The 12083-nt window shown below is 43.6% G+C and overlaps 1 protein-coding gene across 1 annotated transcript in view; it reads right to left on the bottom strand.

The window, feature by feature from the left end:
- clasp1a (cytoplasmic linker associated protein 1a) overlaps positions 1 to 12083 on the bottom strand; it is a 219670-nt gene that overhangs the window by 44235 nt on the left and 163352 nt on the right. Inside the window, exons 30-31 of the mRNA XM_060076665.1 lie at positions 11013 to 11091; positions 10426 to 10569 (exon numbers count right to left, since the gene is read on the bottom strand). Of these exons, the coding sequence (XP_059932648.1) occupies positions 10426 to 10569; positions 11013 to 11091 (223 nt within the window). The remainder of the gene's footprint in view (positions 1 to 10425; positions 10570 to 11012; positions 11092 to 12083) is intronic.

Here is a 12083-nt window from a genome sequence, read left to right as displayed (position 1 = left end):
GACAAGGGGGGCTACTGTCACCAGCCCTCTTCAATCTGTACATGAACGATTTATCTGACCAACTGAACGATTGTAGAACTAGGCTGTATGATTGGTAACACGGTGATTAACCATTTAATGTATGCAGATTATTTGGCCATTCTCTCTCCCAGTAGTGCTGGGTTTCAGCAGTTGTTAAATGTGTGTACAGAATATGGTGTCAAACATGATGTGCAATACAATTCAAATAAGAGCAGAGTGATAATATGTAGGGCGAAGGGAGATAAGGACCTCCACTTTCCACAATTTTATCTTTCTGGGGAAAAGCTTTGTGTTTGTTATAAAGTTAAGTACCTCGGGCACTTTATAACAGATAAAATGTCTGACGATGACGACATTTTAAGACAGTGTCGTACATTATATGCCCAAGCCAATATGTTGTCAAGAAAATTTCATATGTGTTCTGATCATGTTAAAATATGTCTCTTTAGAGCATATTGCACTCCGTTTTAGGATCTTACTTAAAAGACCTAGGTGGAGTAGTGCAAGTGAGCTATTTGTGAATGCAGGAGTTAACACCTTACAAGCTTCATTGAGGAACCTTATGTACAGATTTATCTGTCGCCTGAATAACTCAAAGAATGAAGTCATAATGCTGCTGTCGAACCCAAGTTATAGCGCAGTACGCTACCAGTCATACCTTTGGAGGCATTGGTATAAGTGCCTTTTATAATTGGTCGTTATGTTTTTATTCTTATTTATGTGTGTGTTGTCCATTTCTTGTATTGTATGTTTTTAAATGGACCTTGAGTCTAATAATAAAAGGTTGATGATGATGATGATGATCAATACAGGACGATACAAAAAAAAAGCCTATAGTGCAATTAAACGATGAACATACAAACATACTGCCTCACATAGCAGTCAGGCTACTGCTTCTTTGTTTTGAGCCAAAGAAAAAAATTAAGTTTAAAGTCAAACGTTTTTTTTTCTTTGGCTCAAAACAAAGAAGCAGTAGTCTGACTGCTATGTTCAAGGCCGTATGTTTGTATGTTCATCGTTTAATTGCACTATAGGCTTTTTTTTTTTGTGGAAGTCAATGTGGAAGTCAGTCAGAGTTTTACTATCCATATCAAACTCCGGTTTTGGCGTATCAACTTCGCTATAGCTTGGTCGCTATGTTAAAGCCTCAATTTGGAGATGCGAGGTTGGCGGTTGCAGCCGTGGACTCCGCGGCTGAACCATGTATCGGGCGGATGACGCGACAAAAAAATATATTTTAATTAAATTCGGGCGGTTGGCGGTTAAACCAATAAAAATAAAAATATTTATAAATATTTTTATTTTATATATTATAAATATTTTTATTTTATTATTTATTTTCTTTAAAGTTATTTTCCCAGCAAACTGGCCTGTTCCCTAGAGGAACGGTATGGGGAATCCAAGTTGAAACAACTTGCCCAAAGGTTCAGACTTGATGACAGAAGAATTCTTGAAGGCTATAGGGATTTTAAGGATAACTCAAGCATCATTCCAGAAAACCTTGCACCACTCCTGAATATCGACCATCTCATTCCAGTTAGCACTGCTGAGTGTGAGAGGGGGTTCAGCTTAATGAACATCATAGTGTGCCCCCTGAGATGTAGTCTGCACTTGGTCACAGTGTCGTCCTTGATGTTTATTTGACAAGACAAGATGGCGCCAGTGTGTCAGGCTCGCCGTCAGGTGCTCTACCTGTTGTGTTTGTTTTTGCTGCTTTTAACGCTTGTACATAACATCAACGCTCTTCTGGTCTATGATCGCCAAACGTTGCTAGATCTGAGAAACGCTGCTATAAATTTTCAAAAATCGGACTACTGTGAAGGGGGGACACCTTTCCCACCGGATCTCCCGGCCAACCTCCGCCGCACGCTTGCTCCACTACCTCGGAGAAGAAGGTACCGGCGACGGGGGAAACGTAGCGGCTATCTCGTGAAGCTGAGGTTGGGGTTGGCACGTCCTGATCGATATGGTGGATATGGTGCTGCCCCTCGCCTGTGTGTCTCTCAGCGCTTCCTGGATCCTGTTGCTTCCTCTCTGGTGAAGGTGACGGGCTGCGATGAGGCCTTCCAGCCCCACCGTCCCTGCTCCCCTTGTTTACGCTGGCGTGGAGCAAATCTGGAGTATCTTCGGCCCCTGGCTCGCGCCCCATCGTCAGCTGGTTGTCCGCCGGCTCCTGCTAGATTTGGCTTGGTTAACGCCAGATCACTTGGAAATAAAGCTTTTATCCTCAAGGACTTCTTCGTTACGCGGGAGCTGGACTTTCTTTTTATCTCCGAGACCTGGCTAAGTGCGGGTGAGTCCGGAGTCTTTTCTGATCTCCTACCTGACGAGTGCCCCTATTTCAATTCTCCCCGGTCGTCTGGTCGAGGAGGAGGAATTGCGACTGTTTATAAGAGTGACTTTAAATGCAAACAAATATCGCAGCCATCCCCCGCGAGCTTCGAACTGAGCTTATTTGAGCTGGGTCATCCCCACACTGTGTTGTGTGCTGTGATTTATCGTCCTCCCAAATATAACAAAGACTTTTTGATGGACTTCTCTGTATTCCTGTCGGATATTATGCCGAATTATGACCGGGTCCTCATCGTGGGGGATTGTAACATTCACGTCTGTTGTCCTGAGAAGAACTCATTGGCGAGAAACTTTTTAAATATCATTGACCGTTTGACATTGTCCAAGCTGTACTTGGGCCGACACATGAACGCGGTCATACACTTGACCTCGTCTTATCCTATGGTTTGCTCTCTGATCATATGCCTGTTCTGTTTGAAGCCGCTGTGAACCGTTTGACAGCTAAACCTTGCGCAGTCGCTCGCAAATGTCGGGTTATGAACCCCTCCACTGCCGCATGTTTTTCCACTGTTTTCAACCAGAACTGTGTTATTCCTGAAAATGTGTCATATGATACTGAGTCACTGAACTGTTGGTTTCTCAACTCCTGTCAAACTGCCTTAGACATTGTGGCTCCACATAAAATCAGACGGCAAAAAACTAAATCGGAGGCTGAACCCTGGTTGAATGAAACCACCAGGGCTTCTAGACAGGAGTGTAGAAGAGCTGAGAGAAAGTGGAAAAAGGACAAACTACAAGTGTCTTTCCAAATTATGCGAGATTGCTGGCGCCACTACCAGTCGTCTGTGAGAGAGGCCAAAAGAAAATATTTTTCTGAGATCATTTTGTTAAATTCTCACAAACCTCGTGTATTGTTTAAGGTAATTAACTCTGCTCTGAATGCACCACAGGCGTTGCAAATTGAGGGGTCTCCTGCTGTGTGTGAAGACTTTCTCAGGTTTTTCATTGACAAAGTGACATCTGCTAGAGCACTTATTTCTCCACCTGCTATTGATCCCTCAGTCTCAGCTCCATGCTCTGTGTTCTTAGAGATGTTTGAGCCTGTAACCTTGTCCTTTGTGGAGGAGATTGTTGGCCACCTGAAGCCCTCAGGTTCTCCAGCAGATATTGTTCCTCCTCGACTTTTTAAGGAGATTTTTCCAACTATTGGACCTTCTTTTACTGCTGTCATTAACAGTAGCCTATCATCGGGAGTCGTGCCGGCTCAATTTAAACATGCTGTTGTGCAACCCTTGTTAAAAACACCTGGACTTGATCCTACTGTTTTGTCTAATTTCAGACCTATCTCCAAACTGTCTTTTCTGTCAAAAGTCCTGGAAAAGATTGTTCACTGTCAGCTCATGGACTTTATAAATGGACAGAACATTATAGAGATTTTCCAATCTGGTTTTAAAACATTACACAGCACCGAATCAGCGCTGCTTAGAGTTTTTAATGATATATTTTTAGCTACTGACTCTGACCATAGTGTTGTCCTTGTGCTCCTAGATTTGACTGCAGCCTTCGACACAGTAGACCATGACATCCTCATTGCTCGTCTGGAGCAGTGGGTGGGTGTCAGAGGCACAGCACTAAAATGGTTCAGGTCTTATTTAACCCAGCGGTCTTTCTGTGTTAGCCTTGCTGAGCATGTGTCCTCCACTGTCCCGCTATTACATGGGGTTCCGCAGGGTTCGGTGCTTGGCCCCCTTTTATTTTCCCTTTATTTACTCCCACTTGGCTCAATTCTTAGGAAGCATGGTATTTATTTTCATTGCTATGCTGATGACAGCCAGATTTATGTTCCTCTTAGAAAGTCAGAAGCGTACAGTATTAAGCCTTTGTTAGACTGCCTGCAAGACATTAAAGCTTGGATGTCCCTAAACTTTTTAAATTTTAATGAAAAAAAGACAGAGGTTATGGTTTTCAGTGGCTCTGGTGTGTCCCCCCTGGTTGACCTAGGCTACCTGGAACAGTTCCGTAGGCCAATCTTAAATAACCTGGGGGTTAAGGTGGACACTGACCTCAAATTTGACACCCAGGTAAAAGCTGTGGTGAAGTCCAGCTTCTTCCAGCTAAGGCAGCTGGCAAAAATTAAACCAATGCTTCAGAGACAGCATTTTGAAACAGTAATCCATGCGTTTGTGACCACCCGGCTGGACTACTGTAATGCACTTTACATGGGGATTAGTGAGGCCTCCATTGCCCGCCTCCAATTAGTTCAAAATGCCGCAGCTCGTCTCTTGACTAACACTAGAAAGTACGACCACATTACATCTATTCTGGCTTCATTGCACTGGCTACCTGTACGTTTTAGGATTCATTTTAAAATACTTTTATTTGCGTTTAAAGCCTTAAATGGCCTTGCCCCACCATACCTCTCCGAGCTGCTAAAACCCTACACTCCTAGCCGTTCTCTTAGGTCAGCTGACCAGCTGTTTTTGGCCACACCCCGTACCAGGCTAAAACACAGAGGAGAACGTGCCTTTGCGGTAGCAGCCCCAAAATTGTGGAACACTTTGCCACTCCATATTAGACAAACTACATCCCTGTGTCTCTTTAAAACCTTGGTAAAAACGCACCTTTTTTATTTGGCCTTTGGACACTAGATGGCGTGTTGATGTGATGTAGAAGTGTTGGGTGGGTCATGTGTTTTTACTTATTTTATACTTATTTTATCTCTTTTTCTGTGTGCAGCACTTTGGAAACCCATGTGTTTGTTTAAACTGTGCTATATAAATAAAGTGGATTGGATTGGATTTATTCAACTGAATGGCCCACCACTCACCCACCACAAAGTTCAATCCAACACGTATGTGAAGTCCTGGCTGGTGAAGCACAGGGGAGCCATGAACTCCAGAACACGCCCCTGCAAGGCAGGACCTGACGTGGAGGACAAGGTGTGAAAAGCATGCATACTAATGCACACACATACACACATGCCATAGATAGATAGTTCTTAATCGACACATACTTTTCTTTACTGTTGAAATTTGAATAACTTGAATAAACTACAAACACATTAATTGACTGTCATTGATTGATTTACACTCTACACTTTGCCGCGAGTCGCTACACTTTGCGTTGCGTTGCATCGGTCTGATCACAAAATCATAGTTTGCCCACCTCTAATTTGACCACTACAGCCCTGGACAGCACTAATATATATATTAGGGGTATTCATCTGTCCTTTATAGGACGATCTGATAATTATCTAGATACATGCGCTACGATACTATTCAGGGACGACACATCAATGTGGAACAATTCAACGTGATGTTCTAACGATCCGGTGCGATTTGATGAGAAATGATTCAATGCGATACATTTAATATTCGTATAATGTTAAACCATTAATTTTCTATTCATTAAAATTAGCCTTCTATAAAAGATCCATTTCCCACTTTCAAATAGATACATGGTATAGGGACCTTGGCAGTGTGCAAAATACAGGGGGGTCCGGGGGGGGAGCTCAACCCCCCCGATTTACTAATTGAGACCCCCTGAAAAGCCTGAAAAGCAAAATAAGGGGGTCTCAAATTTTGTCAAACAAATAGAAATTAAAATATTTTATTATCACTAATGGTCACTTAAATGTTTTTAAGATCACCATGACCAGTATTCAGAATTCTAAACATTTATTCACAAATATGTTATTTTTTGCCAAGCTGAGCCAGCCAGTCCTGTGTGCGTATGCAAATTAGCCATGTTCGCCAAACAGCAGAAAGACGTAATGTTGACAAGTCATATTTATGGAAGTAAATCTGTGCCATCGGATTCGAAAAATAAAAAGCCATTGAATTCTAAGCACTGAATATTTATGCCACTGAATTTAACTCAATAAATCATATTCAGCTTTAATTTTCAATGTTAAAAAATTCAAAATCAAATATTCAACGTTAAAAAATTCAACGTAAATATTTTCAACGTCTCCAAATTCAACATGTCAAATTCAGCTGCAAAATTCAATGTCAGAAAGTTCAGTGTTAACATCCGGGGACCCAAGGAAGAGCAATCGATCCTAGATGGTAGATCGCGGTCAATCAAGGAGAGTTGGAATAAGAGCGTCACTCGCTGGTTCTTTCTTTCTTGATACAAACGTTAATTCTAAACAGCATTTTACACAGTGGCCTATAATAGGAAATGCTCAAAGCTAAATCATCGTCATTAAACACTGACTGTAGCTTTTGATTGGGAGAGAAGAAGCCACCGAAAAGTGTGACCCTAGGGGGCGCTGTTGCCCATTTTCTGCAACATGCACGAGTTTGAAGTGTAGACAGGCATGAAGTCGTTCACGCGCCGAAACATCCCCAAGCTTAAAACTTAACGTTTGTATCGCCGGATTGAGGGTATTCTTATTGTGACACCGGATGCACGTTAAGTGGCTGGAGCAAAACCGTTAATATGCCTCTGTGGTGGCATAACAAGAGCGCAATGAGCGCGCAGAGCCACCACTATTCCGCACCGAGTGACATGATAGGCTACAGATATGAGGATGACAAATTAAAAGCAGGTTGCTGTCGGGTGCCTCTTCCCGAGGTACGCCGTGCTTCCACTGGAACAGGCTGCTGCCGCTTCAGTTGCGCAATACTGTCGGCTTTGCGCTCTCGTTCCACAGTGGGCAGTGGGCTTCAGCATCACATCACAGATCGCCCCAGCATCACACCAAACGTACGCAAAGTGACCTCGACAGATTGCCCCAAATTGGTGGCCTAATAAATTGGGCTCTTTGACCCACTTCAATTACACTTACGTTGCATGTAAATCCAGCCAAGTCACTCCAATCACACACACACACTTCACATATAGGCATTAGTTCATCGTTTACTTCATACTGCAGTAAAAAAACTAAAATAACGGTGCATCATAACAAAAACATAAATTAAACATAATATCCCCCCCCCCCACCACCTTGTTATTAAATGTGCTTAATAAATACATTTCATTTGATTTGATTAGCATTTTACAGACCGATAGGGCGTTAAGTAAGGTCCACCACCAGGCCCACCGCTCCCTATCCGCAGAGTTCGCAGAGTGCGTAGGGCACCAAGTACCTGAGGGGGCACCAAAAATTAAGGTTTGTAAAAAATAAAAATAAAAAAAAAATACATTATTGAACTAAAAGAATATGTAAATTAATTATGAAGAGGCCCACCGTTGTTTGTTCTTAATTGTATAACCTATCACTCAATTTCGGCAAATTGGATGTTTTTACCTAATATATAAAAAGGGGCTCCTTTTTATATATTAGGTATGCTAATATATAAAATGCTCGCGTAGGGCACCGAAACGGCCAGCAGCGGCCCTGTCCACCACCGTTGCTTCTCTCCCCATAAAAAGCTAGTCAGTGTTTAATGACGTTGATTTACATTTCAGGATTTCCTATCATTGGCAACTGTGTAAAATGCTGTTTAGAATTAACGTTTATGTCAAGAAAGAAGAATCGAGTGACGCTCTTATTCCCACACAAGATCGATTGCTCTTCCATGGGTTCCCGGATGTTAACACAGAATTTTCTGACATTGAATTTTGCAGCTGAATTTGGCATGATGAATTTGGGGACGTTGAAAATATCTACATTGAATTTAAATTGAGTTAAATTCAGAGGCAAAAAATCCAGATACTTAATTTCAATGCATAAATATTCAATGCTTAGAATTCAATGGCTTTTTATTTTCAAAATCCGATGGCACAGATTTACTTCCATACATATTAAAACGTCTAGCAAGCGAAAGCTAAACCAGAATGTATCACTCACATACTTTGGGTCTATTCTAACTCAAGGTAAGAGGCTATCTTTTCATCTTTGCAGTGACTGAATTGTGAATGATAGAACTGATTGTTGTGCATAAGATGAGCGTAAGCGACTGTGCGTGTGTCCTTTCCGGCTTTGGCAAACTGCATGGTTATGAAGGCCTTGTGGTTGGTTGTGGTCTTATGCCGCTTTTCCACTGCATGGTACCAGCTCGACACGACTCGACACGACTCGACTCAGCTCGCATTTTTTGCGTTTCCACCGCGGTACCATGGTATCTGGTACCTGAAGTGGCTGCTTTTTCTAGTACCTACTCGCTCTAGGTTCCAAGCGAGCTGAGCCGATGCTAAAAGGTGACGTCGGCAGACGGCCGGCGACTGATTGGCCAGAGAGTGTGACGAAGTCACGAGAGCGACATGGCAACCATGCTGGTAACATCCATAGCAGCGCCGCAGCCAACATGTTCCACTTCTCCAACTTCTTCAACATGCCAGCTAATAATAGTAATGCGATCGATGTCCTCCATTGTTGTTATGTGGGTTCTGTCCATGTGTGGGTTGCGTATGTGTTGTTTGCGTCGCGTACACAAATACGTCACGGCCCTTTCGCGCAGCCGACCCCGCCCACGTCCAGGAGGTACTATTTGCGGTGGAAAAGCACCCGTGCTGCTACCGTGTCGAGTCGTGTCGTGTCGAGTCGTGTCGAGTCGAGCTACATGTGCGGTGGAAAAGCGGCATAAGTGAAGCAGTCTAGCCTTGGAGTTGGAGAAGTTGGAGTGATTGTTTACGTGCATGCGAGAGCGAGAGAGAGGGTGAGAGAGAGAGCGCACCTGCCGTGGTGATGTTTGGCTTGTTGTGTAAAATGGTGTCAGCATCCGCCGTGGTTGGATGAATGTGCTTTGTGTATGTGTTCAATGATGTATCTGTCTGATCGTATTTGCTGTAGATGGATGGTTAAATAATGTCACATGATCGGTCATACTGCAGGTTCTCATTTGCAAGTGCACTGATTGCGTGCCAGTCTCCGAGAGGCTATACCTGGCATTTATTCAGTTGTTGATTGCTCTTCTAAGTGCACCATATTGGTGCCAATTATTGTTGTGTTTGCATTGTAATGCACAACTTTGCCTCTCCTTGTTATAAAACAACGTGCATCCAAACAACTTTAGCCAATGCTGCATTGGCTCAAGTGCTGCTTTACGAATAGGCTACTATAGTACATCGGATTATCAAAAATTCTTATGTGCGTGTGTGTTGTCATGTAGGCTATAGACTGATTGCTTGCATCCATGAAATATTGTAATGTTATAGGCCTACTGTATATTGAGATAATTTAGATCAGTATCGCGCAACAATCGGGGGATGTGGACCCCCCCGAATATTGACGGGTATTTCGCACACTGGACCTTGGATCTTAGGTTTTATATTTGTTTCTTTATGGCATGGGGAAAAAAATGTCCTACAGGATTAAAAAATAGCGAGGCATTTGTCAATATTCCCATCCTTTTTATAGAACCAAAAGGACATCCACACGTTTGATTTCAGATTCACTGCTGCACTGAAAATCGTTTCACAGTTTTCGGACATGTTGTATTGTTCTGTTTTTAATATTGCTGTTTCTCTGCATGAGAGACGCGCGCGCCAACATACACAAACACACACACGGATCCGCCCACTTCATTCAATTCCATTTTTCAGAACCGTTTGGAAATTTAATGAAATGAGTTGACAATGATGTCGTGATATCAGTCTAAAGCTTCACTCAACTGATTCGCAAAGTTTAAATCGGTGCACCGGCAGACTCTTGGTCTTTTTAAATCGATTCAGGGGCCCAAGTATCGCTGTAGTCACATCTGTGTTAATCCAAATGTAGCTCATTTTTCCATATTTTTTAAATATGTATTGAGTAAAGCCACCCTCATTTTATTCCCTCAAAACACAGAAAGAGCATAAAAACAAGCAATTTAAACCCATACGTTGATATACACGTAGATATAAATGTTTACTCAATCACAATGCAATACATCGGTAGCCGTCGTTAGCCGACATTTTCCACAAGGCATTTTTACTTTCTCACTGTCTCACATTGTTGATCATGATGGAATAAAAAGTTAATTGAAATGAATGCTGCTGTTTAAAGTCATCAGGTAACCTTTAAAGGTGACATTAGGTGGAGTGGATTGAGGTGGATTTATGGGAATAATTACTCTAAAGAGGATCTTGACTGATACCAAGAAAACACCTCCCCACGAGGCCCAGCCTCTAGAGGAAGAGGTGGAGGCATTGTACGACCGGCTGTGACCGGACGCTTTCTCCCACCTTGCGGACGTCGGAGCTCTTGGGTTCGGTGGTCCAGGTGATGATACGGGACACGGCCAGGCGCGTCTCGCTCGAGTTGACGAAGTCCCCAGGATCCATGTGCCGTGCCAGGGACTCAATGTACTTGAGGATGGCCACCTTGACCTGCGGAAACGACACACTAGCTCAGCCCACCACATCACAGGTCCCAGACCAAGAGTCTATCTTCAATATTGGGGTTCAATTTGCATTCCCCATGCTTTCTGATACCGTTTGCTGTATTGATTAATTTAAAATGCGCTTTTATCCCAGGCAACTAAGTTCACTTTTCCAGAGGATTCAGATTCACTTTAGTACCAGGCAGGGGTAAGGGGGAATCAGTCACGTAGGTAGGCGGGTAGGGGAGCCCCACTGCCACTACATCAATAAAATGGGCTAAACAGAATAAACTATCAAAATGATCAAAACAGCTAATACAGTACACAAATCAGCTTTAAAATTGGATCAAGATTTGTTATTTATTTTTCTAAGTGTAGACAAACCTTACGACAGATAAATTGCTTTTATACAATACATTGTAACAAACAATACTACTGAGTCGGCCATACCTTGAGGTTAGGAGTCTGAGTTTGGTCCACGATGAACCTCATCAGGATGTTGAACTGTTGATCGAAGGGGAAAGAATCCCTGAAGAACACAAAACACACCAGCAATGATTAATATTGTCATAGTGCCATGAACCTCATCCTCATCGTCAAAATCGCTTATCCGGGGTCAGGTTGCGGGGGCAGCAGCTCCAAACTTCCCTTTCCTGGGCCACATTGACCATCTCTGACGGGGGTATCCCGAGGCATTCCCAGGCCAGTGTTGAGATATAATCTCTCCACCTAGTCCAGGGTCCGAGGTCTCCTCCACACTGGTCGTGCCTGGAACACCTCCCTAACACATGCCCGGTGGGCATCCTTACCAGATGCCCGAACCACCTCAACTGACTCCTTTCTAAGTACCTCACGGATGGCTGAACTTCTCACCATATCCCAAAGGGAGACCCCAGCCACCCTCCTGAGAAAACCCATCTCGTCACTTGTACCCGCAATCTCGTCCTTTGGGTCATCACCCATCCCTCATGACCATAGGGGAGGAAAGGAACGAAGATCAACCGGTAGATCGAGAGCTTTGCCTTGCAGCTCAGCGGTGCAGTGAAGCAAACGTAATACCGCCCCTGCTGCTCCGATTCTCCAGACAATCTCGCACTCCATCGTACCCTCACTCGCAAACAAGACCCTGAGGTACTTCAATTCCTCCACTTTGAATAAGTACTCATTTTCTACCCGGAGTAGGCCATCCACTGGTTTCCTGCTGAGGTTCATAGCCTCAGATTAAGTGGTGCTGATCCTCATCCCCGCCGCTTCACACTCAGCTGCAAGCTGATCAAGTGAGTGCTGAAGGTCACAGGCTGATGATGCCATCAGGGCCACATCATCTGCAAAAAAACAGTGATGAGATCCTCACCACCAACAAACTGCAACCCCTCTCCACCATGACTACACCTTGATATCCTGGCCATGCATATCACAAACAGGATTGGTCACAAAGCGCAGCCCTGGCGGAGGCCAACACCCACCGGAGGAGTGACCACCTCACCCCAGTTTCTCCTGGGGCACCCAGGATGGGCATAC

Source organism: Gadus macrocephalus, chromosome 17, assembly GCF_031168955.1.
Source record: "Gadus macrocephalus chromosome 17, ASM3116895v1".
Taxonomy (NCBI): domain Eukaryota; kingdom Metazoa; phylum Chordata; class Actinopteri; order Gadiformes; family Gadidae; genus Gadus; species Gadus macrocephalus.
Note: the sequence above shows the minus strand (reverse complement) of the source record. Positions and strands in the feature narration are given on the sequence as shown.